The 21,603-nt window shown below is 40.8% G+C and overlaps 1 protein-coding gene across 3 annotated transcripts; it reads left to right on the top strand.

The window, feature by feature from the left end:
* The first annotated feature begins 1,508 nt into the window (after positions 1 to 1,508).
* NEK4 (NIMA related kinase 4) lies at positions 1,509 to 21,017 on the top strand. Of its 3 annotated transcripts, XM_081847317.1 has the most exons (17): positions 1,510 to 1,845; positions 4,086 to 4,352; positions 5,802 to 5,999; positions 6,622 to 6,729; positions 6,929 to 6,967; positions 8,868 to 9,022; positions 9,595 to 9,724; positions 10,033 to 10,458; positions 11,735 to 11,788; positions 12,243 to 12,383; positions 12,789 to 12,923; positions 13,276 to 13,342; positions 14,189 to 14,295; positions 14,876 to 14,964; positions 17,894 to 18,093; positions 18,554 to 18,687; positions 19,457 to 21,017. In XM_081847317.1, exons 1-17 carry the CDS (start codon positions 1,753 to 1,755, stop codon positions 19,547 to 19,549), a joined length of 2,436 nt encoding a protein of 811 aa, XP_081703443.1. In that variant the 5' UTR covers positions 1,510 to 1,752; the 3' UTR covers positions 19,550 to 21,017. The 3 variants fall into 3 exon arrangements, with proteins under 3 accessions (XP_081703445.1, XP_081703443.1, XP_081703444.1); XM_081847319.1 differs by lacking the exon at positions 11,735 to 11,788 and having other exon boundaries at positions 1,509 to 1,845; XM_081847318.1 differs by lacking the exon at positions 6,929 to 6,967 and having other exon boundaries at positions 1,511 to 1,845.
* Positions 21,018 to 21,603: the final 586 nt, after the last annotated feature.

The raw sequence follows: 21,603 nt of genomic DNA, 5'->3' as shown, positions 1-21,603 counted from the left end.
TGGTCAAGCGATTGGTGCATCATGTAAAAATATATATGTACCAAATAGCTGAAGCAGATTCCACATTTATCCCTTTCAGCAGATACCAGGTCAAAAGATACTGGATTTTCAGCTTGTAGTGTCCTAATCAACCCTCAGTGCTGGTTTTTTGCATGCCCAATGGTGCCTTTGGCATCATATACTACTCTCACAGCTATGTGGATAGCCGTAGTTGACATTCTGACATTGCAAAAGCATGTTAAGAAGCTCTCATTTTCAGGCATACTTAATGCACATGAGACATACTGTTTTTTGTATAATATACCCCATTTGGATATTCACATTATAGGTAAACTATTGGAGGCATTGATGGGTTAAGGAAGTACCTGAGAATACAGACAGGGATAAGTGCCACTGTGCACAAAATTAAACTAAAGTAATTATTTAATATTCTAGTACAGTTCTAGCTCTGACTGGTTTGGACCTCTGTATCTCCTCTCAGAGAATTATGATTCCTTTTTCAAAGTATTTATGAACCTAAGGTTTATGCTGAGGTAAACTAGGTGATTCCCCAAGGACACATGGGCAGCAAAGTTCCTGGGTATACTTTGAAAAATCATTTAAAAGAAATCCATATTAAAGTAGTGACTCAATGTCTGCATCACATTTCCTGTTACTCATGGAGCAGTAAGTTAAAACTGAACGTGCCTGTACAGTGGAGTATTCTAGATTTACACTATTGCTTACAAGTCCCACCTAGTAAAGACATAGAATTTTGATGTAATTGTGGGTTAATCCCAAATAAATTTACGAAGTATTTGGATGCACGTCCTACTGAACGCAGCAAAATTTACTTCGAAGTAAACATTATGCAGGATTGGAGTGTAATCCATTGCCCACAAGAATCTAAAGGCACGCAGCATGACGTCAAAGCACAAGAGAGCAACCCTTTCAAAGCAGGAGACATCTGCCCTGAATTTTTTTTAAAAAAAAATCAGGCTCCAAATTAATCCCATCCGCCTCACCAAGGTTCAGGTTAAGGCAGTGGTTCCCAAACTGGTCCGCACTAATATTCAAATTTCAATGTGGTGGTCTGTGACACGTCCACATTATATATCCATGTTGATTTTTAAAGCTACACTTTTATTGCTTCTTATATTGTATTTTTACTACATTACAATTTGAATTCTACGGAATTAAAGTTGTAATGCAATAAAATAGCAAAAGCAGCAATGAAAACAATTGAGAATCGTCGCAATCGAAGAAGTCGTTACACTCCATCGCTACCAAAAGCAACGTCAAACAAATTAGTTCAGTAGAACTGAAGCCAAGACTCTCGGCTACTTTCAAGTGGTCCGTGAGAAACAAAATCTTGGGAACCCTTGATCTGCCGGAATCAGAGACAGCAGCGGCACGTCAGACTTTTGGCGGGACGAAAGCGGGTTCAACCCACCCGCGCGAGACAGGCGCCAACGAATTGAAAAGAGCAGCGAGACCCGTACATAGCATGGGCGCATGCGCAAGTCAAGGAAATGTTGCCCGGGTCCAAGATGGCCGCTGCAGCGACCAGGATTACTACCATAGACAGCAAGGCGCTCTTTTTTGTCTTTTCCTTTCCCTTCCCCACCGAACGAGGGTGCTCTCTATGGTCTCTGGAGGTTTTGTAGCTCTATCTCTATGGCATCGGCTGCCGCGTCCTTGCGGTTGGCGGGCGGGGGGCGGCTTCCGTAGGCGCCCCCCCCCCTCCCGTGCCGGACGTGGGACCCTGCGAGGATGCCCGTCGGCGAGTACGCTTTCGTGAGGGCCGTGGGGAAGGGCAGCTACGGGGAAGTGAGCCTGGTGAGGCACCGGCAGGACAACAAACAGGTACGGAGGGTCTGCCTGCTTGGAGAGGAGGGGGTCTGAAATGGGGTCGGGCAGCAGGGCAGCATTGACGAGCCTTTGCGAAAGCCGCGCATGTCAACACCCAGGAGGTGTCGGCCTGCCTCTCTCTTGCCCTCCGTGCCCGCTCGCCATGCTGGCTGGACTGACGGGAGTTGGGAGCCCAACACACCTGAAGGGCCGCAGGTTTCCCACCCGTCAGGCACAGGTGGAAAAAGAATCTTTATTTGCATCAGCCACAGCAATAAAATAAAACGTACACTGAAGATAGTGGTAAAAGCTTAACTATAGAAAATACATTAGATCTTATTCTAATTGCCCCCTCTAAAAAACAACACCTTGCAGATTTTGCTGTCATTTTGATCTGCTAAAAGAAAGGACACGGTAGCAATGGTTGAGCGACCTGGTAGAGAGGTAATAACCTCACTCCTCAATCAGGCAAAAGAAAGTTGCTGAGCAAGAGGGGCAGTAAGGGAGGGGAAACCCCAGTGAAGAGGGTTGTTGTGTTAGGGTGATATTGGGCGTTTGCGGTTCATTATTTTGTAGGAGTTAAGCAGCTGAAAATCTGACAGTTGTTGCATTTCGAGGATGCTGCGTTGACATTCTTTTATACAGTGGTACCTCGGGTTACATATGCTTCAGGTTACATACGCTTCAGGTTACAGACTCCATTAACCCAGAAATAGTGCTTCAGGTTAAGAACTTTGCTTCAGGATGAGAACAGGAATCGGGCTGCGGCGGCATTAGCTAAAGTGGTGCTTCAGGTTAAGAACAGTTTCAGGTTAAGAACAGACCTCCAGAACGAATTAAGTACTTAACCTGTACTTTCATTTCCATCTTGCACCTTTTGGTTAAGTTGCAAAAACCTCTCCTCAGCATAAGCTGCATTTGGGGACCTTTTTGGATCTGATGATACCACAGAGAGTTGGTCCCTTACCTTTCCCGCCCCAACCTGGCCACAGTGATCCATGCGACGGTCACCTCCAGGCTTGACTACTGTAATTCGCTCTACGCGGGGCTGCCCTTGAAGCTGTCCCAAAAACTCCAGCGGGTGCAGAATGCTGCAGCGAGGCTCCTCACGGGGTCTCTGCCATGGGAGCATATTCACCCAGTGCTTTTCCAGCTGCACTGGCTCCCGGTGGAGTACAGGGTCAGCTTTAAGGTGCTGGTTTTGACCTTTAAAGCCCTTCACAGCCTAGGACCCTCGTACCTATGGGACCGCCTCTCCCGGTGTGCCCCACAGAGGACCTTAAGGTCCATAAATAGCAACACCCTAGAGGTCCTGGGCCCTAAGGAAGTTAGATTAGCCTCAATCAGAGCCATGACTTTTTCAACACTGGACTGGTGGAAAGCTCTGCCTCATGAGACCAGGGCCCTGCAGGATCTGATTTCTTTCCGCAGGGCCTGTAAGACAGAGTTGTTCCGCCTGGCCTTTGGCTTGTAGTCAATTTGATTCCCTCCCCCTCTTTCTTCTTCTTTTTTTCCTTTCTCCTCCTGTGATGAGGCTGCATTTTAATGTTTTAATGTTTCAGTGTTTCAATGTTGTATTTTAATCTTGTTTTTAAGTTGTATTCATTCAACTTATTTTTATTATTGCTTGTTAGCCTCCCTGAGCCCGGCCTTGGCTGGGGAGGGCGGCGTATAAATAAATTTTATTATTATTATTATTATTATTATTATTATTATTATTTATTAAATGAATGCAGCATTCATTTATAACATATTCTAAGTCAGTTACAAAAAGATATTTTCCCCCCTGAAATGCCCAGCCTATGGAACAATTGCATGGATTCTAACAGTGCGATCCTATGCATGTCTATTCAGAGGCAAGTCTGACTGTATTCAGTGGGGCTTCATCACAAAGGGCATGAGAATTCAGCCTATGTTAGAGTTGGTACAACTGGATTGGGGCCAATGCCTTCAGCCTTGGGATCAGAGGGTACAAACATATTTATAAACATTCTGATCCAAAACACTTTGGCCTCAATCCAGAAAAAGTTAGCAGTGCTTCAAGTTTTGTTGACAGTTGGAGAACTTAGTTGCAGTTAGCTTAAACTGTTGATTATAACAGTACAAGTAATTGGATTCTCTGGATTGAGGCCAGTATGATGATAAAAGTTCAATTAAAATTAGTTGGATTTTTACAGAGTAGGCTTATATGCTGGATTTTTAAACCTACTAAATATACTTGTTTATAACTTCATTTTTTTTTTTCATTTCTGCAGTATGTTATCAAAAGGCTGAACCTTAAACATGCCTCGAGTCGTGAGAGAAAATCAGCAGAACAAGAAGCCCAGCTGCTGTCTCAGCTAAAGCATCCTAATATAGTCACCTATAGGGAGTCCTGGGAAGGGGAAGATGGCCTCCTATACATTGTCATGGGCTTCTGTGAAGGAGGGGACCTATATCATAAGCTGAAAGAACAGAAGGGAAAGCTTTTGCCTGAAAGTCAGGTGGTGGAATGGTTTGTTCAGATTGCTATGGCTTTGCAGGTAATAATAATAATTTTATCATTTATACCTCGCCCTTCTGGCTGGGTTTCCCCAGTCACTGTGGGTAGCTTACAGCATATCTAAAAACTTAATAAAAATATCAAGCGTTAAAAGCCTCTCCATACAGGACTGCCTTCAGATCATAGCTGTCAACCTTCCCTTCTTTTGCGGGAAATTCCCTTATTCCAGCGCCGTTTCCCGCTGCTTCCCACTGCTATCCTGGATTGTTAGATATCCCTTAGACTGTCCCCGGGACAGGTGAGGGTGCGGATCCCTTATTTTCGAGGCTGCTGATCCCTTATTTTCAAATCTGAAAGTTGACAGCTATGCTTCAGATGTCTTCAAAAAGTTGTGTAATTCTTCATCTCCTTGGCATCTGAAGAGAGGGCGTTCCATAGGGAGGGTGCCACTACCAAGAAGGCCCTCTGCCTGGTTCCCTGTAACTTTGCTTCTCACAGTGAGGGAACCAGCAGAAGCCCCTCAGAGGTAACGTAACTTTGCATCTGAAACAGTTGGTTCTTACTTTGTCTCTTAAATTTAAATAAACCTTTCCTAGAATTTTGGCATGACTTGAACCTCTTTTAGACTGTAATCCTTTAATAAGATATAGCAACGTAGTAGGTAAATGTATTATTGCCACCAATGCATGCTTCTAATCAATCTAGAATCTATCTTTTCTAACATCCTAGCTGTTCTGTGTAGAACAGAAAAGTGTGGAGTCTTTCAAATATTCTTGGATAGTCTTGATCCAGTTAGACCAGGTGTAGCTAATTTTTTTTTTTACTTGAGGTCCACATCCAGCCTTTGCCAACCTTCTGAGGGCCACAAGCCATCATTAGGTTGAGCCACCTCCAGTCACATGCATATATTCTCTTCTCAGTTGATCCATGCAGATTAGCTGAGGAAGGAGCCTATTGTTCCCTCCCCACTCATCAAATGATGGGCCTGATGACCAGTGGGGAAGCATTTTGCCTCTACACTAGGGAGCTGAGTTGTGCAAAGGTGTTGAAACCTCGCCACCCACTTCAGTGCTGCATCTACTTTAAATTATTTTCCAGATGTTGGACTCCCATTAACCTCAGCCAGCATGGTCAGTCATCTAGACCATGCAAAATTTTTTGGCCGTGCATCTCTTTTTCTCTTTTTTTAAGTAGACACAGCACTGAAGGGGGTGAGAGCCACACTCACTGGTGGGGATGAGAAAGGATGGGGCAATAACTCCTTCCTCATCAGACCTGCAGAGGTCAGCTGAAGAGAGAGTTGTGGTTTAAAGCATCTGGAGACACCCAGTTGTGGAAGGCTGATTTAATGTACCCTGCTTTCCCCCCTGAAGAACTCAAGAGTGGTGTGCACAAGAGAATTTCTTTTTATGCATGCAGTACTGTAACTCTGTGAGGTAACCTAGGTTGTGAGTTAGAGATTTGTAAATGCTGTTATGTTATTTTTCAGTATTTGCACGAAAGGCACATTCTGCACAGAGATCTCAAAACTCAGAATGTATTCCTGACACGTTCAAATATCATCAAAGTGGGAGATCTGGGAATAGCTAGAGTGTTGGAAAATCAATATGACATGGCTAGTACTCTCATTGGCACACCTTACTACATGAGCCCTGAGTTGTTCTCTAACAAGCCTTACAATTATAAGGTAAAGTATATTATGTGTTGTGAACTCCTTTTCCAAGCTGCAACATGGTTTTAAGTTTGCTCAGAAGTAGACCAATGAATTCAATGATGCTTGCTTCTACTTTTGGATTTGACAGCAAGCTAAGAGATGTAATTGAAAACCAACTTAGTTCTTCTATTGAGTGGCTATTAAAACCACAGGAATTCTAAGTCTTTACATCTATATTGATGAATGTGAGCTTGCATTAAGGTTCAAGGTAGTATACTAATTGCCTTTTATATTTGTATGAGAAATACTGTACAGTTCAGGCAAAGTGTTTAGCTGTCTAAAACTTTTACATGCCATTTAAAAAATTGCTGATGTATTCGTCATGTGTTCACAAGAATGCAGTGTCCTTTCCCAGCTAAGCAAAAGCAATTCCTTCCTCCACTATCTATTTTCTTTGATAAAACAAAGATCCCATTTGTCCATAAGCTGTATGCCTCTGTTAGAAGAAACCTTAGTGAAACAAATTGACCACAATCCAGAAGCCTATGTGTGCTTGTGGCTCCCTTTCCAAGTTGTGAAATGGCCTGCTAATGTGTTGTCTGATTCTGTTTTAAAGAACCTCTAGAACACATGTTTTTTCTGCTTTTACTTTCAGTCTGATGTTTGGGCTTTGGGCTGTTGTGCCTATGAAATGGCCACACTGAAGCACGCCTTCAATGCTAAAGATATGAACTCCTTAGTATATCGAATTATTGAAGGAAAGGTAACATTCCTTTATCATTTTTGTTACGCTAATTGTGGGCCATTATTCATACTTGCTGAAGTATCCATATGTGCAAGAATTTCCCTGTCGCCTTGTATGTTGCAAAAAACTGTGTGTAGACTAGGTAATAGGCTATTATCTAAGGACATGATGGATATAAACTGTACTGCTGAAGAAAGGAAAATGCTTTCCTTTTCAGTGTAGAATCCCTGGGATATCCTCAAGCACCACATGTGCAGTAAGTTCTCAGCATGTTTAACAAAAAAACCCTTTTGATTTAAAAACCCAGTCTTAAGTGTAAGGATAGAGTGTGTGTGCTTTCATGTTGTTTGGTGTGTGATATGAATGCATGCTGATATTAAGGAAACCTGAAAATTAATGTCTTTTTAAATACACCAGTAGTGTTATGTTAACTGGTCTATTAAACTTATTCTAAGACGTGCCGCGGGTGGAAGCTGTGGCTCTCTAGATATTGTTAGCCTGCAGCTCCCATCATGCTTGACTGTTGGCCATGCTGGCTGGGACTGATGATAGTTTTCAAGAGCATCTAGAGGGCCACAGGCTCCCCATCCCTGCTTTAAAACATTAATTTAGTGGTAGTCATTCTATCAGGCTGCAGTGCAGAGAAAGAGGAGCAAAGGCACTATTGCTTCTGTTGCAATACCAGCTGCCTTTGACTGTAATTGAGGAGTCCAGCCAGCACAGTAATGATTCTGCTCACCCTCACTGCCTGTGGTACCATGAGAATGTCTGCTAAGAGCAGGAATGTTCTCAGGGAAGCTGTACAAGGAGTCTAGCTCTTGTTCTTAAGCCACATTCAGTAATAATTCTTTTTCAGTGACTCGCCTAACTATTCATGTGTGACACAGATCATGTGAATAAGCAGGAAAGATTGAACCTTTTAGAACACAGATGGTTTTCTTAGGTGATGCCAGTCACCTGAGGCAACCCACATATACCAAAGTTACCTTGCTAGCATGAAAGCGATAAGCATAAGAACATAATTTTTAAGATTTTAATGATAAATAGTAATAGAAGCAATAGTCTGTGCATTAAAATGTGTGTCATGTCAAATTGTGGCTTAGTGAGAAGAAGCAAGTGCGTAGGTCCCCAGAACAAAAATTGTAGCTGCTTCACTTGTCTCCTGGTCCTGGTGCTGCTGTGCTACTCTGAGCTAAGCCATGGTTTGGCTTATCATTAGGTGCATTCCCAGGTTCCTGGTTTGTCTCCCTCAAACAAACTACAAGCATCAAATGTGACAAGCCAAGAGCATGGGTTTGCACATGATGCAAACCATGGCTTAGCCTGGGTAGCATAGCAGCACCAAGAGAGGAGTGTAGCAACTCTGGTTTTCATGGTGAATATTCACTGGAACCATTGTAAAAACTCCCATTTAGACTCTAGACCTCTCCTTCATGCTCTGCATACTCCACTAGGCACAACCATCCAGAAGCTTGCTTACCTGCAGTTTTGTGGTAGGAGACCAACAACACAGTTTTCTCCTAGACTGGCTGTTTTCTCTCTCATACATACTCCGGCCATCAAATATCATTGAGGAATAATGGAGAATAGCCAGCCAGATCTGCTTTGGAAGGCTGAACGGCTGCCTTGGGCTACTCTGGTCTTTTGCCATGCAGCTCCCCAGATCTTGCATCTTGGCAGTGCATATTTCAAATGCATGTGCTCCTCCCTGCTCCAATATTTTTGTAATGTGACACACTAAAAGGTGTGGCCCACACCATGCAAAGGATAAGTGCCACATGAGCACAATAATACAGTACACTTTGTGCCCCAGTAGAGAGAGAAGTACGAAAGAGCAGCCTACAGGCAGTGACAGAAGCAGCAGTACTCCATGTGCATGTGAGAGTGAACTTTGACGTTTCCTACCCTAAGAAACAAGTTGAATGGTTGCTACAGCCAGCTGGAGCGTTCCAGCCCTGCTTTGCAGGTTGCCTGATGCATGTGATGTGCATTTTCTGAAGAAACGCTGCCTTTTAGAAAAGCATATCCAAGGCTTGAGTTATATCTGAATGACTGATGTAATGCCATGAATGGACGTTCATCATGGGGGTTTTCCCATTATGACTTTATAGCCAGCCAAAGAAGTCCCATAAAGTTAGTTTTGCTTCTCTTAACAGCTGCCACCCATGCCAAAAGATTACAGCATGCACTTGAAAGAGCTAATAAGAACGATGCTTAGTAAAAAGCCAGAGGAGAGGCCCAGTGTGAGAAACATCCTAAGGCAACCCTACATCAAGCACCAAATCTCTCTGTTTTTGGAAGCTACAAAGGCGTAAGAAATGTTTAAATGACAAATTACGTTGTGCAAGGAGTTCAGTGCAGTTGTTGGAATAGCTGTTTTTTTCTTGATTATTGGGTTTCTGTAATGTGTAGCACAGGGTAATGCATAATCTGTAATGTGTAGCAATGTGGCTGAAATGAACAGAAATATTCATAGATGATACATGCGTCAAAGGATATTAGAAATGACAAGCCAAATGTATTTGTGACTGGTTCTGATTGCTTCTGATAGCTGGATGTCAGGAACAAACAAGCCACGTCCTTTGATGCATGGCATCTATTTGGCCACTGTTGGGGTGTTAGGCTGGTTGCAGTCTTGATCCAGCAAGGCAATTCTTTCATTCTTATAGGTGAGCTACCTAAAGCTTATCTACACCCATATATTGATATGGATATACAGCAAGAAGTATAGGCGTCTGTTGCATGTGTCGTTCTTTCAGAAAGTACTCTAAAAGCATACGTAGGGACCGGAGGCAACCTTGATTTGTTGCAAAACAATACTTGCTCAAATCTTTTAATTCTGTAGTTTCCTTAATGTTTGCATTTCCTACCTTTGCCTTGAAGGAAAACAGCCAAAAATCATAAGAAAATGTCTGAAGTCAAACCCCAGAGCTCCTCAGGAGATGCTGAATTGAAAAATGGAAATGTAACACCCCAGAAGCTTCCTTATGAACATTCCAGGAAATCTAAAAGGGTGAGTTAGATTTTAGTACTTAACTCGACTTAGAGCGCTGGATCCAGAGTTAAATGGAGACACTGCTGGATGGGATGAGTTATGGTGCAGGGGGCTGAATATAAGGGGGGGGGCTGCAGCTTGAAAATTGGACAAAGGCATCTTTCAGCAGCTGGAGCAGGCTCTCTTGTCATCTTCAGGCATTTCTGAATCCAGCCATTTTGCATGGGATAAAAAAAAAAATTGGGCTCTTGAAATTCTATTTGAGTAAAATGTTTAATGGGATTGGTATATTAATTCTATTCCCCCCCCCTTCATTTTAATTACAGAATGAAGAGAAATGTTTAATCCATAATAAAACCTTTCAGGTTTCTTCCTCGAACAAACTGGCACCTGAGCCCGAAAAAAGTGCAAACACAAATGGGTTGAACAGCACGGACATGTCAGTGGCAACAATGAGCAAAGTGGACATAGTTATTGTTCCATTGGAAAAGAGGAACTCTGAAAGCAAACAGACACTTGCAGGAACGTTCACAGGGGATAAAAAGCCCCGTAGCTCAAGTATTCCCAGTGAAGCAGAGTCTGAAATAGGAATAAACGCACCACAGTGTAAGGAAGAAAGGTTGCAGAGCATTACAAATCCATGTCTGGAAACTGTAGCTATTAAAAAGGGTGTTATTGATACCACAGCTGATGGTGATGATACCATGAAACTTCTGCAACCTGTTTCAGAGATTCCAGACACGAGTGATAAAGTAATTATTTTATCTTATAATACAGAGGAATGTAATAGAAGCTGGAAAGTTTTTGGAAATAGGACCAACAACTAATGGCACTGGGTTTTTGTCGGTAATTGATCTAGGACGTAGCTACACTAGCTCTTTGTTTCAGATAAAGCAGCTGCAGAGCTCTTGCACAGCACAAGGGTGGTTGGAGGAAGGGTGGAACTGAGGACAAAATGTTTTAGTGACCATGAATGACTTTACATTTCTGCTACAATTTATTATCATCATTTTATATACCCTTTCTCACTAATCTGATGCCCGCCCCCTTTTGAAAAGGCGATTGCTTTTTTCAAGACAGCCCCCCCCCCACAATACAGTGCACTGTTCTGTTTATTGACATTTCATTGTCATTGTTACACATATACTTAGGCATTATTTTGAAGATGATTGAAGCCGTCAGATATACAAACCAGCTGTGTCATCAGACTTGAGGGTTCAGATCCAAGGGTCGAATGACCTTTATATTGGGCCTCAGTCCAAAGCCTTACATACAGAACTAGCAGAAAAGAGGTTGCTATGTTTAGTTTGTTATTCCTTTAGTTATGTAGGGATGTATCCAGTGCCACTATTCCAAAATTTGCTCCAGAGCGTTGGGGAACTCTCCAGGGCAGATTTTGAAGGTGCATGGGGAGAGGAGGAAGTCCCACGTTGTGATGAAACAGCATCAGATACAACTAATCAACATGACCCAAGCTATAAACAGCTCTTTTAGGTGACCATAAGGACTTGGACATACCTCATATGGTCTTTTTTTTTTACTCTTTGTCCTCCTCCCTTGAACATCAGCTCACCCCCAATTTCTGGGGTTCAAGCATGTATGGAGGGAGGAGGGAGGAGACACTTCGCCTGGAACTGGAGATCCCAGAGTGCCTTGGCTTGGGCCATTGGAAAACAATGAAGTGAAAAGGTTTATGTTGTCTGAGGATGTTTTTGCAAACCTATTTCCCTGTCTCTATGCAGGGTGTCCCTGTCTTGTGAGACTCACTGGTGTTAATTGGAAGCAGTGTTAGAGCAGAACAAGCCCTATCTAGCCAAAGACAGAGGAGTGATATCAGTGTTTTTCCTGGGCTCAGAGAAGTGACACTTGGATACTATGTAGCCAGCCACTCCTCCTACCCTTTCTATTTTACAGTAATGGGACATTTCAAATAATTTGCTCATTTGTTTTGCTAATGTTTACACCACACTTTTAGCTAGTATCATGATTGGTAAGAGTTAATGAAAATGCAGTAAATTCTCTTTCCAGAGTCTGGATTCTACTGACAAACTTCTAGCACCATTTGTGCCTGTAGAAGTTCTGGTAAGTAGTCAAATTTTTTGGTTCTGCAAGGCATGTGAAATTAAACCGGTGGCTTCTTTTGGGAAATTCTTCTACAAATGAATGTAAAATGTCTGGGTGGCTACATAAATGCTGTTGACTACATAAATGAATTGTGTAGGTTTGGTGATGAGGATGAGAAAAAGGTGATAGTTATGGGTCCCTGATAGCACTTTTCAAACATGTGTATACTTTGGATTGTAAGAAGAACCCTTCTGGGTCAGGTCAGTTGCCCATCTGCTCAAGCATCCTCATGCAGGACCTGAGCGCAACAGCGCTCTCTCTTCTTGCAATTCCTAGCAACTGGTATTCAGAGATACATGCTGTATTTGGCAGTGGAGCCAGAGTATACTTGTCATAGTTAGTAGTCCTTGATAGCTGTGTCCTCACTTTGAATCTGGAAAGCATATACAAAGAGTTTTGGGTTTATTCTTAGGCTGAAGCCTCCTTCAGAAGTTTGGGAGAAGCTAACAGTGCAGTTCAAAACGAAAGCACCCCCCGTTTTCAGCCCCAGGGATCTGCTCACGAGCCTTCCCTGTCACGACAGCAACGGCAGAAGAAAAGAGAGCAATTTGAGGTATGTTGAGAGAGGGTGAAAAAGAGAAAACACTCCTTAATTAAAATGCAGCATCTTTCTATTTTCTATTGGCACCTCTAGATTCATTATGTTTTAAAAGAGTATGCTTTTTCAAAGGGCAAAGAAGTGTCTCAACTTTTTTAGAAGTGTTGCTGTGGACAACTGGGTAACAGAATACCCATGCTGATAATATACAGTAAATAATATTATGCTTTCTGCAATGTACAGAATTAGATTGTTGGTGTACAAAAAGTGGAGCTGAAGTACCTGCCTGATTATTTGTACTGACTTGGTGTTGGTAGTATAGAAGGATTGTATTGAGGTAGTATTGAAGGATGAGTGCTTTTATAGCTAACCTCTTAGCAGAAAAAATGTTTTTACATAGCTGCTTTTTCTCCCTTTAAGGATACAGGTCCTCGACCATTGCCTGCTGTTCCTGACATGAATGCAAAGACAAGAGGAGACAACACAGACAAGCAGGATGCTGCAGTTACAAGGGCTATAAACAGATCTGGAAGTACCGAAGTGGCAGTTTCTAAGGTTTGCTGCAGACACATTTTTAGCATATTAATATTATCCGTTTTTCTTTGAAGCCTCAGATTCAGCATTGTTTCAATGCATAGACTAAAGTGTACTTACTTTGCCATCATAGATCTGTAAACCTCCTTAGTACAGGGTTGGCAAACTTCTTTTATAGTTAAGAAGGTGGGGGATTCTTTTCCTGAAGGCCTATATCAACCTTGTAGAATAAGTCAGTGGAGAAAAGGTAGTGAAGTATTGACTGTCTTGGAAACTTCAGTTTTCAGTTATGTTTTACATATCGACAGGTCAATTATGACAGACTACAAAGCCACATATCTTGGTTCTGATATCACTGTTACTTATTTTAAAGGATCGACCACTGTCGGCACGAGAGAGGAGGAGACTAAAGCAATCTCAGGAAGACATGCTTCCTTTTGGTAACTAACTTCTTTGCCCCTTTTAAGCATATGGTGCAATTTCTTAGCTATAACACATTTTCATTGCAATCACTGCCCAAAGTGTATCTTCACAAATAACAAATGGCTGTAACTGAGACAGAACACTCATCCACCAAATTTTCATGGCTGCTCAAAGTTATAAGTACGGTATGTTTTTAAAGGTAGAGAGGTCAGGTCATAATTGGCAGGGATGGGGGTCAAACATCCAAATTTGCATTTGGTCAAAGGATAAATGACAGAGGTGCAGCCATGTCAGTCTGTTTGCAGCAGAAAAGGAAGGAAGAAAAAAGTCAGGTGGCATTTTTAAAAGACTAGCAAATTTGTTGTGGCATGGTGGACTAGAACCACTTTCTCAGATACAGGAAGTGTATCCAAGAGTTTAGCTTCTTAAATCAGTAAATGGTGGTGATTTTGAAAGACTCTGAACTAGGCTCTGTTGCATATCTTCAATATGAAATCCAGGCAAATGTCTGTGAAGACCTGGGACTGTAATAATTAAGCAGGTTCAGGCTCAGAATTTAACATAACTGGCCATAACTACTCAGGAATGGAATTCCCTACCTTTTGAAGTCCAGTGGTCTACCTTGCTTGCCTCTTTTTAAAGAAATGGGCTGATTTGCTTTACAGCCTCCCAGGTTTTCATAAGTTAACATCTTTGTGCTGTGTATTTTGCCTTCCAAGTATGCTGCTGTCTTATTTTAACTTTTTATTTTCCATTTTTGTTATGAACCACTTTGAGTGTGTTTGGCAGAGATAGCATGTGAATGAATGTGCACAATCAAAATAAGAGTAGGTTCTGAATGCTTTTAATTTACCCCTTTTCAGGGCCTGCTGCAAGAAGAGCTTCTCACAGTGCAGCCACAGAAACAAAAGTTCCAGAAGATGATCATGTCCAAATTGCTCACTTTTCATCAGATCTTGCAATCTGTGAGGTAAGCAGAAATCATGCATTTGCAACATTCAAAGTTACTAGCTTTCAAAGCTGTCACTCACATGCTTTACAGCACTACAATGTCCTTCACATGGAGGTATTTCCAAACAGACTGGATTGTATTTGAAAGCATTTCCTGCTAGGAATGTTGAATTCTATTGCCATTGACTGCTGTCAAACTCACTTTTAAAAACCTGTGCAAAACAACCTTATCCTGAAAAATACACTAGATGATTTGGCACATGCGACTTGTGACACAGTTTGGCCCAATCGGTTTTGGAAAAGTCAATGCAACTCAAAGAAGAAACCTTGCTCTTGTAGCAGTAGCATCTACAAAAATGAGAAGCCTTTTCCATTATCACAATGATTTTGTGCACCTGCTTTGAAAAGCTTTCCACAAATGTATATTGTTATTAGCATCTAAATAGGTTCCAAGCCAGTGTTACTTTACGGAATATGGCAAGAATTGTATACACACACCCTGAAATCAAGGCCCTTTTGCAAGAAGAGATATTGGGGGACTGTGCTACTGTTTTGTCTATAGTTTTTTGTGCTTGAAATACATGTTTTGCCTTCAACAGACAAAGAGCTTAATTGGTTGCTCTACTGAAGATGAACTAAGCTCTTCCACCAGCTCCACAGAGAGATCAGATGGAGACAGTAAAGAAGGGTAAGGCTTCTCCCTTAACCGTAGGCATTCAGTGTATTTCTGCCAGTTTGTATTTCTCAGTGCAGAAAATATTGATCTGATGTGTAGAGATCTTTCCTATTCTAATTAATTCAAGAGGGTTCTGAAAACTTCTCTGTTTGAAATAAACAAGCAGAAGGTTCATGTTTGGGTTATACCTTCAGAGAAACTGAGTACAGCTGGCTTAAACTAGTTGTTATCTCTGTCAGGGTCATGCTGTCTATAATAATAGGCCAGAAGGAGCCTGGATTTTCACTTTCTCTATCTCTTTTCCTTCTGGTGTGGCCATAGTATGCTTAGTGTTAAGGTTTAGACCAGGCATCCTCATCCTCAGCCCTCCAGATGTTTTTGGCCTACAACTCCCATGATCCCTAGCTAGCAGGACAAGTGGTCAGGGATGATGGGAACTGTGGTCTCAAAACATCTGGAGGGCCGAAGTTGAGGAAGCCTGGTTTAGACTTATTATAAGTTATTGTAAGTTTAAATTAAGTCTGCTGCAACTAGATTTCTTATGGACAGTGCAAATCCTGACTGTACTGGATTATGCACATTTGCCTTCAATAGCAGTAAAGCTCTGCTGGATGAAATACAATTGCCTCTGGTCTATTTTTTGGGAATCTTGCAATGTGTTTAAGTTGTTGCTCTGCTAACTATACATTGGAAGCTACTCTGGATCAATATTGAGTAGAATTTCACAGCAATTTGTGCATCTGCGTACCACAGCCACACAGATGGCAGATCATCCTGCCCTTCAAGACTCAGGGAAACGTTTCTCTGAATTAGCTTCAGGAAGCATTAAAGATTCTTTGATATAAAATGGTTTTTAAAAAAGATTTTTAGATCATTCTTTTTGCTGTTCTTTAAATAAGAATTCCAATGCTTATCACACAGCTCCTGATCATGCGTGTCAGTGTTTTACAAGGACTGACCCACTTCTTGCAGCCATTCACCTACTTCTCAAAAAATGCTTTTGAACACATTTCAAGTGTTGTTTTTTTAAACAAAAAACAAAAAAAAATGTTGTACAATAAAAGTGGGATACATACATTAAAGAAAATACATGCCCTGATTTAATAGCATAATTTTGCGTATTGCTAGTCGAATTAAAACCCTTCTCGCCAATGTATTTTCTTCTGTTGATTTATTTAATAAAATTGGTACTAAAATGTTTTTGAGATTATTATTTTTTATTAACTCAATCTGGCTTGGTAATCTTTGCCTTAAACCCAACCCTCTTAATCCTGGGAAAACCCTTTCCCCAGTATGACACTCCATCAAACGCATCACTGGGATCCAAGGATTAGACAGCTCAAACTGGTGTTATTAAAGCAGTTGTGAATTTCCTGGTTTAAATATCATCTTCCCTATAAAGTCATTAGGCAGCCTTAAGCAAGTCATTCTTTCCTCTTTCCTGCCCACACTCCCTATCCCCTTATCTGCTTTTCCCTACATCTGCTATATTGTTTGACCTTTATATAAGGTTGCAATCATTACTAGCAGTGTATGTGAAGTGCTTTGAACTTTAAAAAAGCATTAGAGTAATGTTAAGTAGTACTTCCTCAGTCAGAAAAAAACAGCCTTTCACAAAGGCTGTCAGTTCATGCAAGCCAAATCTATTTTCACAGAAATAATGTTCTGGTACATTCCATTTATTCAGTATCCTTTTTCTTTCCATGTCCTACTTAACTGTTACACTCTCTCTTCATCTAGGCTTACTGAGCAAATAATTTCCCATGGGTTTGACACACTCTGCATTTCCGCAGCTATCCTCTCTTTAAGATACTGGCCCCATTTACATGCCACAGTAAAACCAGGGGTGGGAGCACTTTGCAGCTTCAGGGCCATATGCCATTGGTGGCTGGGACCTGAGGTAAAAGTGCACAGAGCAGCAAGTGTGCAGCAAGTCAGAGTGAAGATAGCTCCCATTTCGCTCCTCCTTGCTAGTGAGTATGACCAACAAACCTCGATTTAGCGTTATGTCTAAACTGGAGCCAAGGCTTGTACTTGGCTTCCCAACTGTTGTTTGGTTGAGTTAAATAACCCATGATTCTGCCTTTGCATTTCTTAGTGCAGAAAGTTTTGATCTGATGTGTAGAGATCTTTCCTATTCTAATTGAAAGCTGCCCTGTGTGAAAGAAACTTCATGATGTTTGGGTTATTCCTTCAGAGCAGCTGTGTACAGCTGGCTTAAACTGGTTCTGTTATCTCTTCTTCAAGGTCATGCTTCAAGGAGCCTCTCTCTTTCTCACTTTCTCTCTCTCTCTCTCTCTCTTTTTCTTCTGGTGTGGTGTTCTGTACATAGTATGCTTAGTGTTAAGGTTTAGACTTGTAAGTTATTGTAAGTTTAAGTTAAGTCTGCTGCAACTGGATTTCTTATGGACAGTGCCAATCCTGAATGTATTGGATTAGTGATCATTATGCTCATTTGCTTTCAGTAGCAGTAAAGCTCTGCTGGATGAAATGTAATTGCCTCTGGTCTGTTTTCTGGAAATTCTGCAACATGTTTAAGTTTTTACTCTGCTAACTATACGTTGGAGTTCTGCTCTGGATCAATACTGAGTAGAATTTCAATGACAGATTCCACTTCAGATGTAATGCTAAGCCAATGATCAGGGGGTGTTGTTCCTGCTCGGGGTGGGGTGAGGGACTGGTATCCTCAAAGTTTGATGTGGGCGTCTTAAAGGAGGGGCTTTCTAAGGTGGGGAGAAGGAGAAGAAATAAGGACAAATTAAGGAAAAAGGAGGACGACCAGAATAGAAACAGATCAAGGAAACAAGCAACCTATAAGAATTGTCCATTACAATAACCTAATACCCCATCAGTATTAAAGAGTTCTTTGTGTAGCCTTAAACCCACTGTAAGTTCCCATAAATTGTGCATTAAAAACTTAAGATTTTTATACCTTTTGCAGAAAAACAAATGAGATGCATGACTTGGTGCAGCTAATGACCCAAACGCTAAAAATGGATAATAAAGAAAATTGTTCACAATCTGCAATACTAGCTCCCGAATCGCAGTTCCGGCTTAATAGGAAATACAAAGACACCCTTAAATTACATGGAAAAGCATCAGAAGAACCAGATGAATTCCAGTTGCAGGAGTTTCCTTCAGGTCTGTATCATGTTTGAAAGGAATCATTCCCAGATTAGGTATTCTGCTGTACCATTGAATTGCAGGAACATTATTTCAATTAAAAACGTTTGCTTATAAAGAGGGGAAATAGGGCTGTTTGCCCCACCTCTTCTGTCGAGAAGTGCACAACTAAGCCCTCTAATCCATCCCCTTATTTTAAATGGCAAAAAGCTATGCCCTCTTTAGCAAGACTATAAACTCCAAGGCTCATGTGAGAATAGGGTACTGATGCTGAAGGAAAAGTTGTTTGTATAGTGAAGCAGGAAATCTGATATTTGAAGTCTGGGAAGTCCTTCAGATGGATATTTGTTTGCACCAGAATAAAAGGAAAAGTGTTCAACCAGGACTCCTACAATTACAATTTAGATTTCTGGCAACTAAAACAAAATAATAAACAGAGAATTAAGGATATCTAATATGTTTCTGCTTATTATTTTAGATGTTCTCTCTGGTCATGAAAAGGTTAGGAGATTGGTAGAGATCTTAAGAGCAGATGTGGTTCAAGGACTTGGAGTGAAGCTTCTAGAGAAGGTGTATGATGTCATGGATGAGGAAGATGAACAGAAAAGAGAAGTATGTCTTTCGTATTGCACACTTGGCAACTCTCTTCAACACTGTTTTTTTCTCGTCTAGCATTTAAAACAGCTAGTCCAGGTATTTCCCAATAACCACCATATATTTCCTTGCACAACTCCAAATAATGTACTATTTTGAAAACAAGCCTGTTTGTCCTACAATTCTTATGCAGATCAACTCCTAATCCAGATAACATTAGTCATTATTAAATTCCAGTGATTGAAATTAATGGACACAGTGTAATCTTATTTCCTCTTACCATTTACGGTAACTCAATGGAGCTTCCTTCTGAATAAACTGCAAATTAATAGCGAGAGAGTCCTATTTATTGCAAAGGGGCTTTTGCAGATAACCTCTGGAACAGGCTTCACTCTCTGCCACCATTTTAAAGTTTGAATACTTTCCATCTCCGTGCACTTCAGAGAAGTGCCACTACTTGAAATTAGATGCTATACATAAACCAATGTAATTAAACATGTTTAACTTCACTGTAACTGATGGACTAAAGTACCCATAGCTAACTGAATGTCAAACATGAATTGACTGTTACTCGAAATTTGTGCAATTTCCAAAAGTTCACTTTGGGATGTTCTGCTTAACTATCTGATCCTGTTTCAGTGTTAGGAATTCCTGAACCTATGGATATCAATGTTTAGGAAGTTATTCAACTTTACATAAGACTGTAGCCTGAATATTTCACACTAGAATCATTTGTGTTTTGAATTACAACACAGAAAAGCCTTTTTTTTTTTCCTACCCTGAACAGCTGCATTTGCGGAAGCTCATGGGAGAAAAGTATACTTCTTACAGCATAAAGGCCCGCCATTTAAAATTCTTGGAAGAAAATGTGAAGCTTTGACAGAAACCTCAATTCAGCTATTTCTTTATGAAGAAAAGAGCAAGACTTTATTCAACAATTTTTACCCCAGTGGATTTTTATTTTCCTGTACACAACTGATTTGTGGGGTACAATTTTTACTTTACTGATTTGTTACCTGCTGTAGAGCTTGTTTAGCTTTACAAATAGCAACATGTTTCTTCCAGGTAAGTGAGTAACAGTGTTTAGGGATTTTTTTATACAGGTAGTACATCTTAATATTTTCAGTTTTTTACATATTAAATTATTACTATAAATATCAAACATCATCAATGATGTTTTTTAAGGTTGCAATCCTGCCGAATCACAAATAGCCATCCCCACTGATTTGACCAGGTCTTGCATGTCGTTAATCCCGGCTTTCGATGCAAGTGTAGTAAGAGTAGGAAAATGCCAAAAATGTTTAGTCAACACCAGAGTAAGCCTGTTGTATCCCATACTTTGAATCAGCCATCTAAGGAACAGGTTCTTTATATGTAGATACTGGAAGCATTTACTATTGTTGCAACCGTAATTATTAAAATTCAGATTAAAAACAAACACCCAGCTTTTGTAGCTACAATATTTTCTATGCACTCTAAGCAAAATGTCCTTAAACATGGCCTCTTTGCTCGTTTTTAGTGCTCAACTGCAGTGAGTTAGGATTTTCATTTGAAAGAATAGGGCCAAGAAAGAGAAGACTCTTGCTGCTTTTCACAGTTTTATCTATGAGAGGAACATAGGAAGCTGCTTTATACTGAGTCAGACCATTGGTCCATCTAGCTCAGTATTGGCTACACTGGCTGGCAGTGACTCTCCAGCATTTCAGGGAGGAGTCTCACCCAGCCCTGTCTGGAGATGCTATGGAATGAACCTGGGACCTTCTGCTTGAAAGACAAGTGCTACCACTCAGCTCCAGGCCTTTCTCAAGGATGTTGTATGATGGGCTATACTCAAGAGATTTGCCCACCAAGGGGGATAGGCATAAGAAAACTTCTCCACCACCTCCTTTCCCCATTAGGTCACAAAAGCATTTCCTGACAAAAGATTACTCTGCCCAATTCTCTATGATCTGCCCCTTCCCCACCCCATTCAAACTTTCTTTAGGGACCAGCCCTGCCCTTCATTTTATGTGGACAGATTTCTGGATACAACCTAATTTAGATTGGTATAAGCAAGCTTCTAAGTTCCAGAGAACTCAAGTAGAATGAATTGCCATAAAATGTCCTACAACTGATGAAACCTAGGAATTCTGATGAAGTCTAGGAAGCTACCTCTGGTTGATCCATTGCCCCGCTTGCTTTTTGTTGCAACAGCATAAATTGGGTCTTACAAAATGATAATCTCCCTTGGGACCAACAAGACAGAATATAACCCTTTACTGCTACTGTATTGTTGCTTTATGTGTGAATGTTTAACTTTAAAAAAATGAGGCTAACTTTTGGTAAAATAAAGTACTTTTATCAAAATATTTTCCTTGCTTAGGAAAAACCCAGCTGGTTTTCATCCTGCTATCAATTAAAGAAAAGAAAATTTCATATGGTACTTTCCTTCAGCCATAATTACACAGCATATGTGTCTTGAAGGACTCCTGGCTAGATAAAGCCATGGGCTAATAATTTGGCTACAAGTTTAGTACCTTAGTATGACATGGAAGATAGATGTACCTTGAGTACATTACATAGTTGTTTTGTACACAGTCGAATCAGTTGCTTGCTTTTCTTTTGGCTCCATTTTTGTCCTTTTCAATGGAGTTAAGTATACACACACTATTCACAGTACATGCTTGTGCTATAGTCTACTTTTTATTTTCATTTCTAAAGTTTTTCATAACCTTTCACATGACTGACTTGTATACTCAATATAGAGTTAGCAAAACCTGGAATAAATTGGGGTTAGGAAAAGACAATAAAAAGTCTCCATGTGGAAAAAAGATGGAAGAGTTTTCTCAAGCATTCAAAGAGTCATTCAAAGAAAAAAAACCTTTGCTTTTGGATATTTTAAACAATAAGGTACCTCAGACCTATTTGGAAACCATGGTACTTTTAACCCTCGGG

The sequence above is a fragment of the Podarcis erhardii genome (genome assembly GCF_964252035.2).
Source record: "Podarcis erhardii genome assembly, chromosome: 2".
In the NCBI taxonomy this organism is placed as follows: Eukaryota; Metazoa; Chordata; class Lepidosauria; order Squamata; family Lacertidae; genus Podarcis; species Podarcis erhardii.
This window is presented reverse-complemented; position numbering and strand designations above follow the sequence as displayed.